This window comes from Dama dama, chromosome 12, assembly GCF_033118175.1.
Source record: "Dama dama isolate Ldn47 chromosome 12, ASM3311817v1, whole genome shotgun sequence".
In the NCBI taxonomy this organism is placed as follows: domain Eukaryota; kingdom Metazoa; phylum Chordata; class Mammalia; order Artiodactyla; family Cervidae; genus Dama; species Dama dama.
Window position 1 is genome coordinate 24,470,828 of NC_083692.1, and position 25,836 is coordinate 24,496,663.

The following is a 25,836-nucleotide window of genomic DNA, read 5'->3' on the forward strand; positions in this document are numbered from 1 at the left end:
AGTCATGAGTCTGTAGCTTGCAGCAGGCCTGAAACTGCCAAGTAAGGGAAATCCTGGGTTGCTATAGTCAATGAGGATATTTGATCATATGAGGTGGCTAGTAATATAGACTCAAAGAACCACTGTGCAATGTAGGGTCCTGAGAAGCCTGGGTATTGTCTTCCTATAAAGAGCCAGAACACCCATTCAACTCTCTATAATCCCAACTGGTAGTTGTGTATATGTATACACTTACATATGCTCAACTCACCATTTCATCACTAGTGTGTAGTTCTCATGCCATATATTGTGAGTCACTGTAGACAATCCTTTTTCCTCTCCATAAAATTCCCTTCAGGAATACTTGGGACCAGGCCAACTACAAGTGTAATTGCTCTCAGAACTCAAGTGCTGTTAAGACCAGCATGGAAACTGGTGTGGTGGGGATATAAAGGATTCTGGAGTCAGACACATCTGGGTTCGTATTTGGGCTCTGTCACCTGTTCCTTTGTGACCTTGGCATGTTACTTAACATCTCTGAGATCAGCTTCCTCATCTGTAAAATGAGGATAAAACCATCTGCCTCAACTCAGCGTTGGGCCCACCGGACACAATGATGCATAAAAAACATTGGCTAGCATGGCTACTGCACAGTGAACACTGATCCACCACCCCTGACCCTGTGTCCAAAGGTATAATCTCCCCATTGTTTGCTGGACTGGGTTCCTTCTTGATCACTGTTAATTTCATATTTCCCAAGTTTCATTCATTCTAAGGAACATATTTTTACTCAGCTTAAAAACTGAAATGGAGTATGTCTTGTGATCACTCTTCATGGGGTGTGTGTGTGTGTGTGTGTGTGTGTGTGTGTGTGTGCAGAGGGGGGGACAGAATCTCCTGGTGGTTGTCACTTGGCTGCATGTGCCTAGACTTAGTCATGGTTGTTTATGTTAAATTATATACATAGGTTGTACTACCTAGGTTACATTTAATTGCCATTTAAAATGTGATGTTAATGAAAACCTTAACGTCTCTTGTTGACCCTTTCTGGTAAGATTAAGAAAGTTTCAGTGTAAAACTTGTAGAATGCACACAGAGGCTTGGAAGAAGGTCCCAGAGACTAGAGCGGGGCACTCCTCTAAGAAACAGCCAGAGGATGAGGGCTCAGAGGGTGATAGATAAATACCATGTGAAAAATTCCAAGCTGTAAGAAAGCATTGAGTATATAATTAGCTGCATTTTTCCTTCTCATTGGCTCATAAAATAATATTATATCTTATAAATGATGGATTTTAGATTTGACAAAATGCAGTAGTTGACTCTTGCTCATCCAGAAGTGGGTGATAAAGTGCACATTAAAAAAAGATCACTCTGACAAAGTGACAACATCCACATATTGGAGGGTGTGTCTTGTTCACAAACACGTACTGCTCTGTATATGCCCTGTGGCCCTTTCCCAGTGCTGGCATTTAGGTGGCCCCCAGAATCCCTGGATGTGAGAAAAATGCCTCTAGAGGGCAGATGATCTCTCAGGGGGAACAGGAGCAGCTTGCATCCAGGGCCACTGAGAGGGAGGAGAGAATGAGAGGAAGGAAGGGTTCCAGGGGACTGGCCACCAAGACCAGGCCTGGCCCCTCGCATCCGCTTTGAACTGTGGAACAAAGGGTGGGATCAACCAAGGAGCAGGAAATGAAATAGAATCTTTTATCTTTTCTGATGTGATAGGATTTTTGAAAATTGTTCGTTGCTAAGCACTTGTTCTGGATATATTTTGGTACTTTTGGATTATGGCTGGTAAATGTGTGCTGAATGTTAACTAGTTTTGTTGTAACTGTGGTTTGAGATTAATACTTTGTACACCAAAGCTCCCATCCCTAATCTCTTCAGTTATCTCGGTTAATTAGTTGGGACAGCACTATTTAACAATTCTTAAAGTGTATGAATTGTTCTGTGAAACCAATTGTGTGGCTGTGCATGCACACAACACATTTTATCAGTGGTTCAAAAGCAAGGTCCGCTGTTAACTATTTACTAGGTTTACTCTTAATACCTAGAGATAGTATTAAAGTTTTGGTATAAAAAAAAAGTTTTGGTATAGCTCTGTCTATATCAATATATATGTATCTCTCTCTCTCTCTTATATATATATATCCATAGCCATATATACCTTATATCTGTGAAACTGGAAGTTTTAAAATTGCTTCATATATGCAATATATACTAATATTTTCCCATGACATTAAATATAAGTATTTTTTAAAAAAAAACAACAGCAGTTACTAATCATAGTGTGGACCTATATGGAACATCACAATCTCTTATAAGATTTACCAGAACAAATTGCACCCAATGGTTCAACTGGCGTTTGGGAAGAGATTCTCCCTTAAAGAGCAGTAGATGATTCACAGCTCACCCTCTGAAGAGGCCTTGCGCTCTGCTGTCCTTTCTTGTGGGGAGATCACGATGAGCAGCCCGCTCACAGACCCCCGCCGTCTCAGCCAATGAGCAACCCTTACAGAAATAATGTTATTAACTCTGGTGATTCATAATAACTCTAATTTGTGTGGGCTGGGCTTTCACAGGTGGTTTTTGTCTTCCTAATAATTTTATCCATGGATAGGTTTTTCAAATAGTTTTATTGAGATATAATTTATGTACCATCAACTTCACTCATTTAAAGGGTTAGTACAATTCAATGATTTTTAGTGTCTTTACAGAATTGTGCAGTTGACACCATAATCTCCTAATCTTACATTGGAACATTTTCATCATTATCCATGGATAAATTTTTAGTCAGGATAAATGTAAAACATGAATAATGCATTTATATCTCTTTTGTATCATCCTGCGACTGTTGAATTGTCAGAGAACGAATCATGTGAACATGGCCTTGATGATGAAAAGTCAGAGCAGAGGTGTTGAGGGGGAAATTGGCAATAGCATTATCATATTAATAAGCTGAACATTTATAGATTCTATGAAAATATTTTAGGAGTAAAACAAGACTATGCAAATTCTTTATGAAAGTTCATACTATCTTGCTTTACTACTATTACATGTGCAGTAGAGGTCTATCTACAATATAGAACTCAAAAAATAAATTTTAGTATTAAAAATAGCTTAATCATATTAAAGGGTCAATGAATGTATGGATTATGGATTTACAATAAATATGTGCTGAATTAATGTGTGAATTAAAGCAGAGAAACAAAGTAAGGTTGCTATAGGCCACCGTGGAAATACTGGCATCATTTCACAGATGCACAGAACCCTTTGTTATATTATGTCCTACAAGGATGGTGCATTAGTTTTCACCATCGAAGTTTATATTTTTTTCAATAATCTATGCCTTTCACCAAGTCCATTAATTGTCTTATACATCTAATTAAGCAAGTAAGATATGGAGTGATATTACAGATAAATGTGATTTGTGTGTTGTGGAGTAAGGACACCATAAAAGAATCTAGTTCTATTTGAGATGAACCCTAATTTATCCTATCACTTGCAGATTCTTTGCATCCCTTATTTCTTTTAATTAGTGCTTTATCCCCTCTCTCAGTTTTTCCTGTTTCTCTTTTTAGTTCCAGTTAAGTGGAGATTTAATTCAGCAGAGAGTTACATCAGGTTGTACTTTGCTGCAGAATTATAGTACAGATTTTCATCTGAAAAGTATTGTTGGCTACTTTTAGTAAAACAAAACAGATTCCAAACTAAATCTGATTACAGACCAGAAACTAATGCCAGGATTTTAATGGGGAAACCAAGCACAGAGAAGCAATGACTTGTAACATTTCAGGGATAGAATTACTTCAGCTTTGCTCTAGACTTTCATGATGTCACTAGGACCTCCCAGAGCTGGGTAATGCTTCAAGAAAGACCAAGGCCCTATTAGTGCTAAAAATAGCATAGCTATGAGGTCTCTTCACCCTGTGATGGTGATGATGATGTGGTTATTGGTTACTGGGAAATTTTTGGACTTTGGCACCTTGAGTTTTAATGGAAATTGGAAAGTGGAGAGAGTGGGAGCCAATGTGGAAGTGGTTTTGGTAGTTTTTCTGACCACTGAAATCAGAGGGGGTTTCTATACATGTCCCTGAAAATGTTCTAAGTGTTGGCTATTTACTACTTTCATGGAGGCTGGTATTTTATTATAAAACATTTTCAAAGCTGCACCAAAGTTGAAAGAATTCCATAGTGAACACCCAGGTACTGACCATGTAGATTCTCCTGTCTTTTTCTTCTGTGTGTGTTGTTCTGTAATTATGTGAAAGCTCTTGAATGATAGGTTTACCTGTCACATATCAGAGCTGGTCTCTGTAATACTACTTGGCGCTTGGAGATTCATTCCTTGTAGCACTTTGAAGCAAAGCATTTACTTAGATTTTCCCTCAAGATTCTTAACACAGTAATAAACACATTTTCAGATTGGTCCATCACAATCCTAGGTCACAATTGTAGGTGAATCTGAGAGACGATCTGTTATGGGCCCCCTCTCTTCTGACAATGTGGCTCCAACTAACCTTTCAGCTTTGAACAGAAAAACCCTGTGTTCTAGATCTTCTCTCCCATTTGAATAATCTAAAACAACTATCTCCATAAATTCATTCAATTCAGTCACTTATGGGAGAAAACTGGGGTAACAGTTTGAAAAATCGGAATTTAAAAATCATCCAGAAAACTTGTTTTCAAACAAACTCTCAAATTATTTTCAAGGAGTTCAATAGAGAAGTTCAATTAAAAATCTGAGATTTCTTGCTTGTTATGGTTGAAACCAGAAGGAAATGAAACTATAAAGGAAAAGGGAAAGATGGAAAGAGGGAAGACATTCTGCCCTGATTATGAGGGTTCATCCACCTCTCCTTTCCTTCTCCCTCAGGGTCACACTAACGTGGCAGGAAGCAGGCAGGCACTTACTGTGGAGAAGTGAGGATGAATTAGATCTCTGGAGATCTCCTGGATGTCTACTAGGAGAATAGTCTCCAAATAGCACGTTTTCAACTCTTCTCACATTTCCTTGGCAGAAGGTGCTCTCAGTCTACTGGGCAGGCAACTAACCACTTAGTAAAAGAACGCAGGAGGCCAGGCTGCCCTGGGCATTGTTCTCAGGCTCCCGCATCATAGAGTGCTGACATCGTCTCTGAAGTAAGCGAAGAGCAGACCTGAACGCAGCGCCTGGGCTCAGAGGTCGCCAGTGCTCCTGTGGAGCCCGCGCAGCTCCGGAGCTGCGGTTCTGGTTGCTGTGTGAAGATTTCACAGGCTTCCCTGGAGAGAAGAGACCATGCAGTCACAGGATCACCATGGAAAATACACCTTACTGAGGAGTTGAAAACACTATCATTTATCATTTGAGTGATAATTTATCCTTCAATCTAACTATATCCCAATTTTCAGAGACTTTAAACATACTAATATTTAAGCCACTCTGGGCTACTGTGAAGAAAAACTTCAAAAGAAGGTGATATTCTTAGAGGGCAGAGGCCTCTTTATACCTCAGTTCAGTTCAGTCGCTCAGGTGTCTCCAACTCTTTGTGACCCCATGGAATGCAGCACGCCAGACCTCCCTGTCCATCACCAACTCCCAGAGTTTACCCAAACTCATGTCCATTGAGTCAGTGATGCCATCCAACCATCTCATCCTCTGTCGTCTCCTTCTCCCGCCTTCCATCTTTCCCAGTATCAGGGTCTTTTCCAATGAGTCAGCTCTTCGCATCAGGTGGCCGAAGTCTTGGTGTTTCAGCTTCAACATCAGTCCTTCCAATGGACATTAAGGACTGACTTCCTTTAGGATGGATTGGTTGGATCTCCTTGCAGTCCAAGGGACTCTCAAGAGTCTTCTCCAACACCACAGTTCAAAAGCATCAATCTTCGGCGCTCAGCTTTCTTTATAGTCCAACTCTCACATTCATACATGACTACTGGAAAAACTGTAGCCTTAACTAGACGGACCTTTGTTGGCAAAGTGATGTCTCTGCTTTATAATAGGCTGTCTAGGTTAGTCATAACTTTTCTTCCAAGGAGTAAGCATCTTTTAATTTCATAAAGCATCTTTATACCTCAGCTTCTAGTATATTCTGACACAGGCTGTGGTAGGCACCCAACCCAGTAACTGTTTGTTGGATGAATGAATGAATGTAATGAAACACACGGTATTCTCTCTCTGAATATCTCCTCCCTCTTGAAGCAGCATGATTATTTGTCTTTGCTTTTCTGTGTGGCTTCCCTGTCAGACTATCCTTCTTCACCTTTGTGTTATGGTCGAGGGCTGCAGGTGCTTACCTGTCTAGCCACCTCCTCACCTACTCCTGAGGATGGAAGAGCACAAGGGGGATACTAACCAACCACTCGGGATTGGAGGGTGTTGCCTTGGTGAATTCGCTTCACTTGGGTCACCATATTGCAGGCTTAAACACTTGCTTTGCACAGGGCCCAGAGAACATTCAGTATCTCAGAATAAATATCATCTGAGTTTTTGAGTGGATGATAGGGTTTCTATTTCCTTAAGAACTGTAACTTCCACTTGGGACCAGGTGCTGGGGTCAGGGAGATTACAGCATCCAATCCCATAGGATATATATCAGGGCAGCTTTCCCAGAATTGAGGACCGGATGTATCATTGGGGTGTCTACTGGCAGCAGACTCTGGTAATATCTCTCCATGTATAACTGGCTCAGTCTGCCAATAAGGGCAGCCTCTACATGTGTGAGATCAAAGGATTTCCTCTTATTTTTGCCTCAGACACTCCCTTTCCTGCTTCTATCCTGAATGCCCTCTTCTGGATGGACAGGTTCTTCTTCTAATTGTATGAGTATCATTGGCTAGATTTCTTGTAACTCACCTCTTCATTCAGCATATTTGTTGCATGATCACTGGCCATTTTCCGTGCTTCCTGCATCAGGGCCAGGAAACATTTTTGCATAAATCTGATCTCACCTTTTCCATGTTGTTGTTACTAATTCTGACGTGTTGATGAAATGCTTTCTTTCTCACTTCCATTTTTTTTTTCCCCTACCAGTATCTTAAAACGTGAAGAAATAGCAAAGGAGGGAAATAAAAATCATGGTATATTTTAAATATTCATCTTTAAAATATTAATGTTTTTTAACATGCTGCTGCTGCTGCTAAGTGGCTTCAGTAGTGTCCGACTCTGTGTGACCCCATAGACAGCAGCCCACCAGGCTCCCCCGTCCCTAGGATTGTCCAGGCAAGAACACTGGAGTGGGTTGCCATTTCCGTCTCCAGTGCATGAAAGTGAAAAGTGAAAATGAAGTCGCTCAGTCGTGTCCGACTCCTAGCGACCCCATGGACTGCAGCCTACCAGGCTCCTCCGTCCGTGGGATTTTCCAGGCAAGAGTACTGGAGTGGGCTGCCATTGCCTTCTCCTTTTTAACATGCACAGAGTATTAAATCATACTTGTAACTGTTCTTGGAGATGATGCCATAGTTCTGAGTTTGAAGCACTCTGTTGAAGTGAGGTCCATACCAGTTAGCCCTCTGCCCTTGTCCCTCATGAGATGTGCCCACTTGCTCATGCCTGCGTGGGGTCCCCTCTGCTGCATGTTCTAAGCATGGGATATGAAGTTTTCTTGTCAGGTTCTGTCTCTGGCTCCCTGCTGAGTACTATCCAAGGTCAATTCTGTCAGTAAGTTTAGTAACGAGAACCTACTATTTCCTAGGCACTGTATCAAGCTGGGGCTGCAGAGGTGAACAGTCTCTATCATTAAGTGGAGGAGGGGTGATGCCAATGGGATGCAGTGATAAGTGGAAGCACAGATAAGGGGCGCTTAGTCCAATTTGGGGATTTAGGGAAGGGTTTCTGGAAGAGTTAGTGTCCAAGGTTAATCTTGAAAGATTAGCACCCTGAGCAAAGGCGCTGAGGCATAAAATGACATGGTTCGAAGGGGAAACTGCAAATGGTCTGGTGTTCAGTGAAGAGGGAGGGGGAAAAAAGGAATGTGGATGACGGAGGGGCTAGCTCATGGAGGACTTTAACCGCCCTGGGTTAAACCGCCCCGGACTGGGGCTTGGACATTTGTTGCAGCAGTTTTCTCATGAGGAGTTTTAGCACAGAGAGATTTATGCTCTGGATCAACCACTTTGGTAGCAGCGTGAAGGGTGAATTTGGGGAGGGCATTTCCAGAGGCGTACAGATTAAGATGGTAGCAGTGGGACTAGAAATGAGTGGGTTAATGTAGGAACTATTAGTAGAGTTGACAGAACTTAGTGACTAATCGGATGTGGGAAGTGAGAAGAAAGGACTCAGACGTTTCTGGTTTGGGAAACGGGTAAATGGTGGTGCCATTAACCAGGAAATAAAATACAGGCAGAGGAACAGTTGTAGGAGGCAGGGAGGGTAGGTTCCTTGTCTGCAGGAGCCCCTGTCTAGAGCGGTGCCTTATATTCAATAGGTGTTTACTAAATAAGCCTTTTTTTTTTTTTTTTTTTTACCTTCAGTGGCTCCCCATGCTATGAGGCTATTTGACATATATCATCAGGTGTCTGTGTACTTAGTATCACACCCAAGAGCCTACACATGTGTGAGCATGATCTTGCCTCATCCTGGCTTCAGTCGTCTCCAACTATATTTTAGACCCTGCCCCCTCCCTCATCATGCTTCAGTCTCCTTTCTGGGGTTGTATTCTTTAAGCCCTTTCCTCTGAATGCTCTTCTCTCAGTTAATGTGAGGGGCTTATTTTCTGCTCTGAGCTCAAATATCACCTGCTTAGAGAACCCTTTCCTCAATTCCTGGACAAGTGACTGCCTCCCAGCGCCAAATCCACCACTGTATTCCGCAGTGCTGAATAGAGTGCTGGGGCTGGAACTCAGCCAGCTACATTTCTTTTTTTTCTTTGCCAGCTGGCTTCTGGCTAGGTTCAACAATAGGCTGCATCAGACTAGAGGGAACTTGGAAAGCAGAGGGTGGGAAGAAGGGACTTATGTTCCTTCCGGATTGGTTTTTGACTCTCTGTGTGTCACCCTGGCAATGGCAACTGGTTCTAGCCATTCAACATCTGGGCAGTGCCCTTTCCTTGGAGGGTTGAGCCCTACCTCCCAGGGGTCTGACCTATGAGCTTCCAGATTCTGATAATCCTAACCTTTCCCTCCCACCTCCCCAGCCCGAGCTGTGGTATCTGCTTCCCATAGTTATTATCTCTGACACCTCAGTGTTTTCTCTGTGCTTTTCCAGATGTCCAACACAAATTTAACTTAGTACTCCTACACTAAAGTCTCTCAGTGTGATTGCTGCCTTTCTTAACTGCTGGACCCTGACACCACTGAAGATGGTTTACGCCTTCATCCAGTTACTCTCTAACATATAATAGGACTTTCTTCATAGACTTCTCATAATTCGTCTTTTTTTTTTTTTTTTTTTTGCTTTTTCATCATCTGTCTCCTTTTGGATACTAGAGCTTTTGTCTCATTTATCATTGTATCCCTGGAGTCTATCATGGAGCCTGGCATACTGTAAGAACTTAATATATGCTTGTTAAATAAATTATTGAACTATTACAAAAGACTACAGGAGAAATATTGCTGAATGCAAAAAAAAAAAAAAAAAAATAGCCAGAATTGAGCAATTTTTTTAACCTCTTGGTTCTAAGTCAAGTCATTAATGAACTCTATAATAATGCAACTCTATAACAGAGAGTGGAGGTTCATGCTTCTTATAAGCCTGTTAGAATACAAGGCATTATTTAACACAGATCATCATCATTGGGATAACAAGATACACAATTTATTTTCTTTGAATTTTATACTTACATAAATTCCCACTTTCTATAACTAGGAATGATAATAACTTACTTATGAGGGTTTCATGAAGATCAGGAGTTGGTTATGGGTTAGATCCAGAAAGTTTTGTTGGTTAGAAAATAACTTCAAAAATAAAAGCTACCCAAAGAATCAACTTGCTGTAACATGCAACATCACTTAATAGCACTTATTTTACAATCTTTTATTTAAATATCAACTATAATACTAAGACAATCAATCATAATATGCGATATATGCATAATTCTAAAATGTTGTTCAGTTGCTCAGTTGTGACCAACTCTTTGCAATCCCATGGACTGCAGAACGCCAGGCTTCCCTGTCCTTCACCATCTTCCAGAGCTTGCTCAAACTCATGTCCATAGTCAGTGATGCCATCCAACCATCTCATCCTCTGTTGTCCCCTTTTCCTCCTCCTGCCTTCAATCTTTCCCAGCATCAGGGTCTTTTCTAACGAGTCGGCTCTTCACATCAGGTGGCCAAGGTATTGAAGCTTCAGTTTCAGCATCAGTCCTCCTAATGAATATTGAGGACTGATTTCCTTTAGGATGGACTGGTTGGATCTCCTTGCAGTCCAAGGGACTCTCAAGAGTCTTCTCCAACACCACAGTTCAAAATCATCAGTTCTTCAGGATTCAGCCTTCTTTATGGTCCAACTCTCATGTCCATACATGACTACTGGAAAAACCATAGCTTTGACTAGACGGACCTTTTCTGGCAAGGTAATGTCTCTGCTTTTTAATTTGCTGTCTAGGTTGGTCATAGTTTTCTTCCAAGGAGCAAGCGTCTTTTAGCTTCATGGCTGCAGTCACCATCTGCACTGATTTTGGAGCCCAAGAAAATAAAGTCTGTCACTGTTTCCATTGTTTCTCCATCTATTTGCCACGAAGTGATGGGACCGAATGCCATGATCTTTGTTCTTTGAATGTTGAGTTTTAAGCCAGTTTTTTCATTCTCCTTTTTCACCTTCATCAAGGGGCTCTTCAGTTCCTCTTTATTTTCTGCCATAAGGGTGGTGTCATCTGCATATCTGAAGTTATTGATATTTCTCCTGGCGATGTTGATTCCAACTTGTGCTTCATCCAGCCTGGCATTTGGCATTCTAAATTAATTTTGCTCAAATAAATGCAAATAGATTATATGACATGGATTTTCACTGTGCCAAGTGGAACTATCAATCTTTAACTTTACAATTAAATTTTCCTTAAATCTACTTCAAATGTGCGTTTGTTTTTTTTTTTTTTTACCTTTTCTAACTCAGAAGGAAAAATGTTCCTTTTCTTCTCCAGTCTAAATGGGCCATCAGGATCCTTAAATGCAACTCTTCCTTCCTCTTCTTTCTCCACCTGGAATGTTACTCTCAAACTTTTAATATGCCCACTACTATTGTTTCTCCTTTCTCAGAACTCACAAACAAAAATCTTTTCCCCATCTTGTTACTGGTTCAAGCCACCATCCTGTGTCTGTCTTTCTTTTCTCATGCCCATGTTTCAAATGATTCAGTCATGATTTCTATTTTGCTATATGATTTTTGCCTTCCACTCATGACTGAAATTGCACTCTTGTAGCTCACAAATGATTGCCTGATCAGTAGATTCTTTTTGAGCCCTCATCCTTGTTGACATTTCTTTTTGACAGTTGATTATTCTTCCTGGTGACTCAGAGGTAAAGAATCTGCTCACAATGCAGGAGACCCGAGTTCCATCCCTGGGTCGGGAAGATCCCCTGGAGAAGGAAATGGGTACTCATTCCAGAATTCCATGGGCAGAGTGGCCTGGTGGGCTACAGTCGATGGGGTTGCAAAGAGTCGGACACAATCTAGCAACTAACACACATCCTTCCTTCTTGAAACTCTCTTCCCTGGTTTTGCGATATTGCAGCATCCTATTTCATCTCTTCTACAAACTGCTTTTCCTTTCATTCCATTCATGGCTTTTTCCAGCAACACTCCAAAATAAAAAGCTCCGCAACCCTGTCTTACTGGCAAGTCCTTTTTTGATAAATTTTCCTATTTACCCTTACATTTTAAATATCACCTTTATGTGAGTGATCCCCAAGATTACATTCAGCCAGCATCTCTTTTGTGAACTCCTAACCTATATTTTCAAATGCCAACAGGACATGGCTACCTTAGTGCTCCTCTGGCATCTCAAACACATGTCTAAACTTACCAGCTCCTGCAGAAAATCCACTTTTCTGACTTCATTTTTTGGTTAATTGTTGAACATGTTCCCAGTCAGCTATGACAAGAGACTTTGAATCATGTTCTTTGTCTAACTTCCTTTCCAAAACTTTCAATCAGTCATAAAATTCTTTCGATTTTTCCTGTTCAAAGGTGCATTCAGCTGTCATGACCTTCCCATCACCATCACCTCCACCACTATAGTTAAGGCTGTCATCACTCCTCACCTGCACAGTCACGATCAGTTCTTAATTGGTGTCTCTCTCCAGTTTTCCCCCCAATCCAATCTATCCTGTTCAGTGCTGTCAGAGCAATTTTTCAAAAAAAAAAAAAAAAAAGGGCTCTGAGCCTAATGCTTCCCTGATCAAGAATCTCTAGTGGTCTAATTGTTTCTAGAAAATCTAGACTCCTTAACCAGGCATTTGAAAACTTCATAGTTTGGGCCTCAAACATGTACTTTTTGGTCTTACAAATATATCAACTTTCTGTTTCGATGGCTGAGTTTTAGGAATATGGATTCTGAAGCCAGATTGTTACGTCTGAATCCTGGCTCCTCCTCTTATCAGCTGTGCCACCGTGGACAAGTTCCCTGACTTCTCTGGGCCTCAGTTTCCTCATTATGATAGGGATAGTAACACAACATTGCTGTGAATACGAAACACATGAAGACTACTTAGAAAAGGGAACGGCACATAGTAAACTCCGTATAATATGTTTCATGGAACAAATAGTTATATATGCCTACACTTACGTACATATGCCAGAAACTCTAAGGACCTGGGGATGTCAGTAAACAACACAAACAAAAATCATTGCCCTTGTGGGTCTTACATTCTGTAAAAAAATAAAAATTATTATTAATTATACATAATTCTATTTCTGGAATACCCTCTTTCTGCATTATCACCTTTAAAATTCTACCTTTCCTTCAAGACCCACTAAAATTTCTTACCCCTTGAAATCTTATCTTAAAAAGGTTCCCATCTGAACACCTCCAACTCTTTAAATCTGAACTATATTAACAGCATTTATCACATTCTACAATTCTATCCTGTACTATGAAATATCAAACACATCAAATATTATGCTTAGTTGCACATGTTTTTAAATTTTTCTTGACGGATTAAAATGTCAGCTTTATCCCTATTCATCCTTGTAAACAGTATAGCACGCTGGACCTTATACTCAAGCACACAGTAGGTGCTTCATAGATGTTTCTTGGATGAATGTAGGGAAAGAACTCTTTGCATGGGTTTTCATTTGACCTCAATTAACCTTATCTTTTTAAATTGAAAATATACATTTAAAATATAGAACATTTTATTTTCAACTTTGGAAATATCAAGTATCAGTATCAAATATTTATTGTTCACAACTTGACTTTATTCATCACCATCATTTAGCTTCTTGTTTACTAGTAAACCAATGTTTGTTGTTTGGTTTACTAACTATACTCTACAGCATATTAATGTCCCGGGTTACCACTGTTCGAAAAGTGCCCTTAAGTTTTTGTTAAAGAAGGCATTGTGGACAGCATATATTTTAATTGTTGTATTTTCTGTGTTCATACAGATTTTTCCCATTTCTTACTTCTGATCATGATAAAAAAAGTCCAGGTACTCACTGGCAATTTTCTGGTTCATTACTTATTTACCCTCCTATTCCAAAAAACTGTAGATGTTTGACTCATTTCTATGACATCTGAAAGAAAAATTCAGTTTCTCCAGCTATGGCTGGGAAGACCAGACCAACTGCAGATTCTTCCCTACTTTCTAGTCTATCTTTGCACAATGCTACAGTAAAATATAGACTACCCTATATTTAAAAAAAACTCCTTTATACCACTTCACCTTGCTAAGCCATCTTAACTATTGCTTTCATCCAAGCAGCACCCCACCAGAGTGGCATGATTATCTTCTCTCTCTTTTTCTAAATAACAAGGCCAACACCATGGATTTTAAATAATGACCAAGGATTTTTTTTATTCATTAAGTTTCAGTATCATTACAGAAAATGTTATGGTACAGAGTTGTTTAACATTGTTTTGTCTTTGCTCTTGATTTCCACATGAATGCTGGTAACACTAATATCTGTACAAGATCAGTCTTTGATTTTATTTTTTGTTCTGTACAATTTTAAATGTATTGGTTAAAAAGGCTGTCAGCACTTAAGGAAGCATTTTCCCCCCCAGTTTGTTTGTTCAAATAAAAGGTATCCAGTTACTGCCCAAGAGTACTGTGCCACGAGGCTACTGGGATGAGAGCCGCTCCCCCGACGCTCTGCGGGGCTGGCTCTCCTGCAGGCAGGGCAGGGCCGCCACCCATCACTCTCTGCTTGGCACTGTGCACATAAACACGATACATGGTCAAGAACAAGCGGAAGCTCTCTGGAAAGCAGTTATGAAGCATACTAAGAAGGGAAATCCAAGTGTTGCCTACGCTAGTATAAATAAGCAGACAGCCTTGATTTAAGAGCATAAGTAGTTGTATTTTAAAGATGAGAAAAACACAAGTTCTGCAGGCACCTACTGCTGTCTACTAAAAGCTATCGCTATCAGACCTAGCATTGAACACACAAAGCAATTTGCAAGAAAGGAAAAATTTGCTTTGATATAATCAGAATAGAGTTGTCTGTTAAGATTTATTTTTAGGTGTTTTTTTCTTTAAAAGGTATTTAAATTCTTTTGAAATATAGTTCAAGATGTTGACTATACAGATCAACTTTTATCCAAATCAGAAAAACTAGCTGTGCCGTTGCATATTACAGGATACAGTCAATGATATGTGGACATGCATCAAAGCTTTCTCCCACTGGTGACCATCATAGCCGTCCGATGACCATGACGTCCACCACCTCGCCCTTGTGGAGCTCCACGTACTGCTCTGTCTTTGGAGGAAGCATCAATAATCCGTTGGCGCTGCGCATGCTCATCAGACGGCTGCTCATCTGATTACCTAGGAGGAAATACCTTATTACAGCGGCAGCAGCATCACAGAGTATGCACGTGGAGCCCTTGTAGTTCTTCTCAAAATAAAAACTGATGAACAAACACAGGTCTTCAAGAGGAAGAAAGATGATCAGACTTCCCAGTATCTTTTTCAGATGACCTAGCTACTGTATCCTACTATCCTCTCACTGAACTTTAAAAAATAAACATTAAAAATTATTGAGAGAACGAAATCAAAATTTTACAGCACTATGGAAAATGCCATTGAATTTCTCAATTCAGGGTTACGTGTGATGTGTGTCTAAAAGAGAGGTTTTTAAAACCTATTAAAATAATTATGATAATAACAGCAGTGGCTACCATTTCTTTTGTATTTACTTAAGTACCAGACAAGGTGGTAGGCATTTTACTCAACTACTTTATTTAATTCTTGACACCTCAAAAGAGGTTAGGTAACTTGCCTATGGTCCTACTAACTAGTTGGTGGCCAATATGCAAGCAATCTCTGATGGCAAAGCCCATGTACTTACTCACTGTGCTAACTGATATTTGCACTTAATAGGATCTTTGTTTAAATTTTTTCTGGAATTGCATCAAAAGTCAGGTAAAATATGACTAGAGAAGTTGGGGATAAAAATTTAAAGTCTATATCAGGTAACTACAGAACTCAATTATCCAAGTTGATTTCTGAGTCCTTAGAGAGAATCACACTCTAATTGGGTTTTAATGTCACATTTCGGCGTGGCATAGCCACAGCCCCCTCCTTTTCCTAAAACCAAAGTTATGCTTAGAATTTACTGGTTGAACAAACAGATGAAAATCATCTGTAATTCTAGATTTGTATTTCAAATGTTTGTCTAGAAATACAGTTCCAAGGCATAACTAAACAATAATTAGTCTTCTTTACTCCTGCCTTGTTATGTCTCACTGTTTAGGAATAACTTAAGATCTAATCTCTCAGCAGGGAAAAAGTTACAAAAAGGGAATAATTACAAAATTAGGTATACTCAAGGAAGGAGGTTATACATAAATCTATGTTTTAACAGAAGGGGTGCAAAGAGATACCTGCAGGTGTGAAGGACTAACCTGTACTCTGTGCCCAAGGGAGTGGTTCTTGGTGATGCCAAGTCAGTATACACCGATGGTATTCTGGGCGAGGATCCAGCTTTACATCACATGATAACTACAGAAAAGAGAGGAAAGGAAAACAAACTCAATCACTCTTAAACTTGATCATCTCTTAAAACTATAGGGTGGTGGTGGTCATGCAAAGAGTGCAACGGACAGGGAAATATCCTGGCATTCTGCTGTCTCCACCACTGCCACCTTATGTTCTTAATACAGGAAGTCCAGAGGTTGGGTTGCTCTGATAAAAAGAGAAAAGGAGGCTAAGAAGTTGGTATTTGCAGTAGGGAAAAGGGTAGATGAGAAACACAAAATCTATTTTTGAAGTCTAATTTGACCTATGAATTGAGAAATTAAGGCAGATATTTTAACACTGAGAGTAAAAGAGGTAGACCTCAACAAACAAGCTCAGTATACATTTATCTCCCCACCCCTTTGTCCATCTCTCCATCCATCCATCCATCCAGTAAACAGATTTACTGCAGTGCTAATTTAGCAACTCATTCATATACGTATCTTTAATATAAAAGGGACAGTTACTTTCTTTCATTTTTTAGATTTTCATTGGAGTACAACTGATTTACAATGTTGTGTTAGTTTCAGGTGTAAAACAAAACAAACCAGTTGCACACATATAGACTCATTTTTAGATTTATTTCCATGCAGGCCATTACAGAGTATGGAGTAGAGTTCCCTGTGCTATACAGTAGGTCCCTATTAGTTATCTATCTTATATATACTAGATACATAGTAGTGTGTAGGTCACCCTAATCTTCCAGTTTATCCCTTCCCTCTTCTTACTCTCTGGTGGGCTTCCCTGGTGGTTCACTGGTAAAGAACTTGCCTGCCAAGGCAGGAGACGTGGGTTTGATCCCTGGGCTGGGAAGATTCCTTGCGGAAGGAAGTGGCAACTCACGCCAGTATTCTTGCCTGGGAAATCCCACGGACAGAGGTTGCAAAAGAGGTGGATACAACTTAGCAACTAAACAACACAACCTCCTTACTCCCTGGTAATCAGGTTTGTTTCCTACACCTGTAAGTCTATTTATGTTTTGTAGGTAAGTTCATTTGTACTTTTTTTAGATTCCACACATAAGTGATATCATGATATTTGTCTTTCTCTGTCTGACTTACTTCACTCAGTGTGATAATCTATAGGTTTATCCATGTTGCTGCAAATGGTGTTATTCCATTCTTTTTTATGAATGAGTAATATTTCACAGTATATTAAAAAGCAGAGACATTACTTTGCCAACAAAGGTCCATATAGTCAAAACTATGGTTTTTCCAGTAGTCACATATGGATGTGAGATTTGGACCATAAAGAAGGCTGAGTGCAGAAAAATTGCTGTTTCTGAACTATGGTGTTGGAGAAGACTCTTGAGAGTCCCTTGGGCTGCAAGGAGATCAAACCAGTCCATCCTAAAGGAAATCAATCCTGAATATTCATTGGAAGGACTGATGCTGAAGCTGAAGCTCCAATCCTTTGGCTACCTGATGTGACTAATTAGAAAAGACCCTGATGCTGGGAAAGATTGAAGGCAGGAGAAGAAGGGGGTGATAAAGGATGAGATAGTTGGATGGCAAACTGACTCAATGGACATGAGTTAGAGCAAGCTCCGGGAGATGGGGATGGACAGGGAGGCCTGGTGTGCTGCAGTCATGGAGTTGCAAAGGGTCGCACACGACTGAGTGACTGAACAACAACAATTATTCTAATTAGGCTTTCTCTCTGGAATCTAGACTAAAGTTCAATTCAAGGGTGTTTCTCCTTAATTAAATCACACTCAACTCTTTCATGTGATATTACTTATGTTTATACCCTATTTCGTATCTACTGTGGGGGATAACTTGCCCCTGTTCCTAATTTATTCTGTGCTTACCTGAGGACAAAAATCTCTGTCTTTCAACCTCTCCCCATGGGTATGTGTGTCTTCCAGTTCTAAGCCATAAGAGCTATCACATGGTCGTGTCCTTTGCTACATGTTTAAGCTTTTCCCCAGCAATGGCGCTGACTGGCTCACTGCAGTGCAGTGCAGCAGATACTAGACTGTGAAGCTACCAGCACCCACGTTCTTCTCCCAGCCTGACTGTTAACTGGTATGCTGAACTGGAAAGTTATTTTGCTTCCCCATACCTGTTTGTTCATCTACAAAATGGGGTTGTTTGTTTTAAAGGAGTATATTTATGTTAATTTAATAAATAAGAACTGCATCAATTTGAAGCGAATGAATTTTTTTCACAGCCTCACAAAGAGCTGTTCCTTTTGTAGCAAGAGATGAAGCTAATCAGGGTTTTGTGGTATTTTACTGAAATGCAGAATACTTTATTCACTAATATATTTAGTTGTACTGACATTATAGTTCTGGTATATTACATCAGTTAGCTTAAGAAAGCACCTATTTACTATGAGCATCAGTGCTTAAAATAATGATGTATCATGGTACATACATAATAATGATGTACCATATATATTTTGGTGGAAGAACATTGCAAATTGTGGATGTTTTACTTTTTTTCCACTCATTCAAAATTGGGCAGTGAGCTATGGACTAGGAGTCCTCGGCTTCCTTGAGTATTTTTCTGGCACATAGCAGTCACTCAAGAGATAAAATTGTATTATTTGGTGTGGTATTATATGGTATGCTCTACATGTAAATATCTAATGGAGAGAATTAGAAAAGGAAAAAACGAAAGGTCAATGAAGTGAGATGAAAAGCCACAGACTGGGAGAAAACATTTGTACAAAGCATGCCTGATAAAGATCTGTTATCCAAAATAAACAAACAGTTCTTAAAACTCAACAGTAAGAACATGAACAATCCAATTAAAAACTGGGCAAAAGAACTGAGCACTATATCAGTGAAGATACATATATGAGAAGTAAGCATATGCAAAATGTTCAACATCATACAGGGAACTGCAAATTAAAACAGTGAGATATCACGAGATATCTACTAGAAAGGCCAAAAATCCAAAACACTGGCCACACCAAATCCTGTTGAGAATGTGGAAGAACAGGGACTCATCGCTGGGGCAGGAATGCAAAATGGTACAGCTACTTGGAAGACATTTTGGCATTTCTTACAAAACTAGATATATCTTATCATACAATCCATTAATCACATTCCTTAACTTAGTATTTACCCAAGTGAACTGAAAGTTTATGTTCATACAAAAACTTGCACACAAATATGTTTAGCAGCTTTATTCATAATTGCCCAAATTGGAAGCAACAAAGATGCCCTTCAGTAGGTGAGTGGATAAATGGTGGCATATCCAGAGAAAGGAATATTATTCTGTGCTAAAAAGAAATGAGCTATCTAGCCATGAAAAGTCATGAAGGGAACTTAAATTCATATTACTAGGTGAAAGAAGACATTTGAAAAGGTTACATACTGCATGATTCCAAAAATATGATCTTCTGGAAAAGGCAAAACTATGGAGACAGTAAAAAGACCAAGGGTTAGTAGGGAAGGAGGAATGAACAGGCAGAGTGCAGAGGGTTTTTGGGTTGTGAAAGTATATGACACTACAATGGTGCATGATGTGTGCTAAGTCGCTCAGTCGTGTCTGACTGTAGCCTGCCAGGCTCCTCTGTCCATAGGATTCTCTAGGCAAGAATACTGGAGTGGGTTGTTATGCCCTCCTCCAGGGGATCTTCCCAACCCAGGGGTCAATACATGTAATTGTACATTTATCAAGACCAATGGAATACACAACAGCAAGAGTGAACCCTAATGTAGACTACAGACTTTGGGGGAAAATGAATGTGTCACTGTAGGTTCACTGATTGTAACAAATGTACCACTGTGGTACAGGATGTCAACAGTCGGGGAGATTGTGTGTGTCTGTGGGGCGGGGAGGAGAATTAATACAGGAACTCTTGTACTTTTGGCTTAATTTTGCTGTGAACCTGGATGTGCTATAGAAAACAAAATTTGTTAACTAAAAAAGGGGAGAATATTTTGTCCTTCCTATTTGTCCTGTCCATCTTTTAGAGAAGTGACCTCGAAGAATTATCTAGCATCAGTTCAGTTCAGTTCAGTCGTGTCCGACTTTTTGCGACCCCACGAATCGCAGCATGCCAGGCCTCCCTGTCCATCACCAACTCCTAGAGTTTACTCAAACTCATGTCCATCAAGTTGGTGATGCCATCCAGCCATCTCATCTTCTGTCATCTCCTTCTCCTCCTGCCCCCAATCCCTCCCAGCATCAGGGTCTTTTCCAATGAGTCAACTTTTCGCATGAGGTGGCCAAAATACTGGAGTTTCAGTTTCAGCATCAGTCCTTCCAATGAACAGCCAGGACTGATCTCCTTTAGGATGGATTGGTTGGATCTCCTTGCAGTCCAAGGGACTCTCAAGAGTCTTCTCCAACACCACAGTTCAAAAGCATCAATTCTTTGGCGCTCAGCTTTCTTTACAGTCTAACTCTCACATCCATACATGACCACTGGAAAAACCATAGCCTTGACTAGATGGACCTTTGTTGGCAAAGTAATGTCTCTGCTTTTTAATATGCTATCTAGGTTGGTCATAACTTTCCTTCCAAGGAGTAAGCATCTTTTAATTGCATGGCTTCAATCACCACCTGCAGTGATTTTGGAGCCCAAAAAATAGAGTCTGTCACTGTTTCCGCTGTTTCCCCATCTATTTCCCATGAAGTGATGGGACTGGATGCCATGATCTTAGTTTTCTGAATGTTGAGCTTTAAGCCAACTTTTATACTCTCCTCTTTCACTTTCATCAAGAGGCTTTTTAGTTCCTCTTCACTTTCTGCCATAAGGGTGGTGTCATCTGCCTATCTGAGGTTATTGATATTTCTCCCGGCAATCTTGATTCCAGCTTGTGCTTTTTCCAGGCCAGCGTTTCTCATGATGTACTCTGCATATAAGTTAAATAAGCAGGGTGACAATATACAGCTTTGATGTACTCCTTTTCCTATTTGGAACCAGCCTGTTGTTCCATGTCCAATTCTAAATATAGTGTAATAATGTTGTTATGGAGCCATTTATATGGTATAAAAGGGCACAAAGAAGTAAATAATCAGCCTTCTTAGGGACACTGGGAAAGGATTCATAGAGGGCATGATGATGCCTGAGTCTTATGATTAAGGAATTTTCTAAGCTGAGAAAAGAGAAGGTGGTGGTTAGGGGAGAACCTTCTAGGAAGGTGATCTCATGCTCATCCTGGAGGCAATAAAAAGCTTGGTATGGTCAGAATGCAGGATGGGAAGCAGGTAACACTGGAGGGAAAACAGGCCTTGGGATGGAGGGCCTCCTCTGCTCACTTGAGTGTCTGAATTTAACCCTGGGGTCATGGGAAGCATTGAAGAATTTTAATTGGAGGTGCTGACAATGATTAGTTAGACAGAAAAGGGATTTAAAAGGAAGCAAGATTAGAGGAAGAGAAACCATCAAATGTTGGTGCAATTATTCAAATCAGGCTTATTTGGCTACAAAACACAGGGGATGCGGACAGTGGAGGGGACGTTAGGAGAATGGTGAAGATCTGGAAGGCTGGAGTAAGGAATGGAAAAAGCTGATCCACAAGATATACCAAGGTTCTTCAAGGGTAATTTTGGCCCCTCCTGAGATTTTAAATTGGAAGTGATAACTCGAACAGATGCACACTCTTCTCCAGTTGTACTCAGTGCCCTGGGAATAAAAGTGAAGGACAAAAAAGGGAAAACTGATTCAACTTTGTGGATTCTTAGAGTGATTGTGGTAGAAGGAAGGAAAGGCAAAAAAAAAAAAAAAAAAAAAAATTGAGGGTGTTAGAAAAAGTTGAAGTGATTCACTATAGGATTTACGCTGGATGAGAAAAAGGGTTAAGCCAGAAGGGGCTTATGGACTGAGGAAAAAGGGTGAGGTGTTTAAGTTCTTTTATATCTACTGGTAGGTAACTTGTCATTGTTCTTGAACTGTATACCAGAGTTGGTGAGTTTTGAGATGGAGCACTTCACGGCATTGAAAAGGACAAGCATGTGAGTAGCTGAAGCAAAAATAAAATTATCAAGAATTATGGAAATAAAGCAACTGATGAAAAGAGGTCAGGCACAAAAGAAGACTTTTAGACAACTGCCAAAACCTGAATGTGTTTGGAATGTTTGCTGGTGATAATATGGGAAGGTGAAAGCTCCAGGAGACTCGGGGGAGAGGTTGGACTAATTGCTGCATGGACTGGAGAAGAGAGTTTCTGAGAAAACAGATGACAAAAGGGGATTCTATTTGAGTGGAGGCCCCAGGTGACACGCTCTAGGCCCTGGCTGATTTTGAGGGCCTGGACTCTGTTTGAGTCCTGTCAAAGCTTCCAAAGAGTGGTTTTAAAGGAGCTTGACATTAACTCTTAAAAGTACAGAGAAGTTATAAGCACTGATTTCATTAGTCTAAAAGAGAGGGGCTTGAGCTCATTTGCCCCACAAATCATCTGAAATTTATCACGTAACGTTAAAATTCTTATGCATGCTGGTACAGATCAGTTTCAACTTCATTTTCCCAAAGTTTCTATAATCTAGTTATAATTTTCATCTCCTAGTAGTAATAAAACTGGCTTACACTTCTTATAAATCATAGACAGTTCTACCATTTTCAATATCTGTTTTAAATCAGTCTATAGGCCATAATATTCTCACATAAACAGGCATTCAATTATATCTTGTGATGATCAATGACTAATCTTTTTTAAAAGCTGAATAATGTTCCATTGTACACATATACATCATTTTCCTTATCTATTCATCTGTTGTTTGAAATTTGGGTTGCTTCCTTATCTTTGTGATAGAGGACAATGCTACAACAGATGGTGGGGTGCAAATATCTCTTTGAGATCCTGATTTCAATTCTTTTTGACATATATCCAAAAGTGAGATTGTTGGATCACATGGTAGTTTTACTTTTAAGTTTTGAGGAAACTCCATACTGTTTCCCATGAGGCAACATGGCTATTCCTAGAGGACATCACACCAAGTGAAATAAGCTGGTTACAAAAGTACTGCCAGATCCCACTTACAGGAAGTATCTAGTAGTGAGACTCACAGAGGCGAAGGAAGAACAGGGGTTGTCAGGGGCTGAGGGATGGAGGACATGGGAGACTGTTGCTCAATGGATACACAGTTTCTGTTATGCAAGGCGAATTAGTTCTGAGGCATCTGCTGTACAGTATATTGCCTATAGTTATGTGGTACTGTGCATTTTAAAATACTTTAAGAGGACAGTTTTCACATTAAATGCTCTTACCATGAAACAAACAAATCAAAGGACACCAGGGGATTTCTGGAGGTGATGGACGTTGTTCAGTACCTTGACTGTGGTGATGGCATCATGGGTGTTTGTGTATATCCGAAGTTTTCAAAATGTCTACATTAAATATGTGCAATTGGTGTATATAAATTATACATCAGTAAATCTTAAAGAAAAGCACTGGCTGAGTATTAGTTTAAATTGCCAGGAAAATTGTTCACTAGTTACACAGAAACTATATTACATAGTTAGTTGACTAGTAGTAAATCAAGCTGAAGTTAGTGTGGTGAGAAGGGGACTGTAATTTCTGAGTGACTTTTACTGCAGGTCTAACTCCTCAGTCTTAGTAGTACTTAGTAGTACCAAACAATATGGTCACCCTTTCCTTCTGTTTCACTAGAATCTCTTTCTGGTCCTTTAATTGTCTTTTTCTCAACTGTTTAAAATTGATCAGTGGGGTCACAGAAAAAGTGATCAAATAAATTGCTATTCTCTGTAAGTTTACCTAGGGAAAAGGGAATTTTTATCCCTCTTTCCATAGGGTTTAGTACTAGTTTAGTGTTCTATTGACCATTTTGTCATTACGTATCCATTCCTAAATGGACTTCTAGCTGAAGAAAATTATTCCCTTTAGGAGTCGTGGAATAATGTGGGAAGGGAATAAAGGGGACTCCTTTCCCTTTGTTTTCTATCATGAAGAGAGGAATATAATCACATTTTCCCTCAAAATTGACTCAATGGACATGAGTTGGAGCACGTTCTGGGAGATGGTGAAGGACAGGGAAGCCTGGTGTGCTGCAGAGGGTCGCACAGAGTAGGACGTGGCTGAGTGACTGAATAGCAACAATATAAAATTCTAGATGTTTGTTTTGGGCAGTTAAAAAGTCATATCCTTATTTGTTATCAGGCTTCAGTTTTGGTTTCTGGTCATTAGAAAACGTTACCCTGGCTTTGATGATGGTTGGCCGAGGATCCAAGATGCCTTGCATCTTTCTCAGTGCAGGCACAACAAAGAGATTGCAGGTGACCACGGCTGACACAGGATTCCCTGGAAGTCAACCAAGCAGTTATTTATAGTAGACACACAGAAATGCCAGAAAATCATGAATGTCTATACCTTCAGCTATCAAAGGGAATGAAGTGACTAACCACTAGCCTTCCTCTTTTGAATCACCTTGAATCCAAAAGGATGCCAGAATAGAGCTAGACTCAACCAAATGGCACACAGTGTGTAAACATTTGGATCTACCAGTGAAACGCAGACTTCTGATGCACAGAAGCTGCTGAACACCATTTATTTTTGCTTTCCTGAGAGCCATACACTGACGCCCTTACTAATCAGTTTGGACTTGCTATTTTTAAAATGGCATAAAATTACATAGTAACACATACTCAGTGCAAAAAAATATTAGCAAGTAGGATAAGCATAAAGAAATTTATCCATAATCCTCCCTACTCAGAAACTTCTTTAAATTAAAAAATATAAAACTAAATGATTTAAAATGTGAAGGATTTGAAGGTGAATACTGTTAGGAACTGAATTATGTTTCCCTCGAATTCATATGTTGAAGTCTTAACCCTCCAATGTGACTGTATTTGGAGATAGGACTGTTAAAGAAGTAACTAAGTTAAATGCGCTTCCCAGGTGGTGCCAGTGGTAAAGAACCCACCTGCCAATGCAGGAGAGGTAAGAGACACAGGTTCAATCCCTGGGTAGGGAAGATCTCCTGGAGAAGGACATGGGAACCCACTCCAGTACTCTTGCCTGGAGAATCCCATGGACATATGGAGCCTGGTGGGCTACAGTCCATAGGGTCGCAAACAGTCGGACACAACTAAAGCAACTTAGCACGCATGCGAAGTTTAACGAGGTTTTAAGGGTGAGGTTCTAATCCAATAGGACTGGTGTCCTCATAAAAAGAAAAACAAACATGAGGAGTGTACACAGAAGAAAAGGTCATGTGGAGGTGTTGGGAGAAGTGGCCACTCGCAAGTGAGGGAGAAAGATCTCAACAGAAACCAACTGAGCTGGCGCCTTGAGCTTAGACTTCTAGTCTCCAGAACTGTGAGAAAATAAATTTCTGTTGCTTAAGCTACCCAGTCTGTGATATTCTGCTTTGGCAGCTTGAGCAGAATAATACAAATGCCAAGTTTTTTTACAGTTAAAAGAAAAATTTGAGGAATTCAATTGTACCTCTCCAAGAAGAAATCTGGGTGTGTCATACACTTCAAAGGCAGGTAAGGTGAGCTATGAAAAAATGATTGAGCTGAGAATAACAGATTTAGTTTCTTGTGTGGTATTGTTAACTAACAAAGCTGCATGACCCTGGCAAGAGTTCCAAACCCTTCTGGGTCTAACTTTACTTAATCACAAAATAAAAAGTTTGGATGATATAAGTCTCAATATCCCTGTTGGTTCTAAAATTATAATTTTACTAATACTTTTATACAGTGATATGTGACTGTGTGTGTGTATATATATATATATAGTGGGGGTAGGGAATGGCTTGGCCTGGTTATGTGATGCTAACTTCATCATCAAAATAAAAGGCAATGGCTGGTTTGGCCTATTACTAGCTAAAACCATACCTT

At 39.9% G+C, this 25,836-nt stretch overlaps 2 protein-coding genes across 6 annotated transcripts in view; both read right to left on the bottom strand.

The window, feature by feature from the left end:
• Positions 1–7,343, bottom strand: part of GARIN2 (golgi associated RAB2 interactor family member 2) — a 31,549-nt gene extending 24,206 nt beyond the window's left edge. For all 3 annotated transcript variants that reach the window (XM_061156852.1, XM_061156853.1, XM_061156851.1), the window contains exons 1-2: positions 4,894–7,343; positions 2,393–2,490 (exon numbers count right to left, since the gene is read on the bottom strand). The gene's annotated coding sequence lies outside the window, so the exon portion shown is untranslated. The remainder of the gene's footprint in view (positions 1–2,392; positions 2,491–4,893) is intronic.
• A 6,538-nt stretch (positions 7,344–13,881) lies between these two features.
• Positions 13,882–25,836, bottom strand: part of GPHN (gephyrin) — a 531,607-nt gene continuing 519,652 nt past the window's right edge. For 2 of the 3 annotated variants that reach the window (XM_061156856.1, XM_061156854.1), the window contains 3 exons: positions 24,189–24,292; positions 15,963–16,059; positions 13,882–14,883 (listed from right to left, as the gene is read on the bottom strand). In XM_061156856.1, coding sequence (XP_061012839.1) covers positions 14,750–14,883; positions 15,963–16,059; positions 24,189–24,292 — 335 coding nt within the window. In that variant the 3' untranslated portion in view covers positions 13,882–14,749. The remainder of the gene's footprint in view (positions 14,884–15,962; positions 16,060–24,188; positions 24,293–25,836) is intronic. The other variant, XM_061156855.1, reaches the window with a different exon arrangement.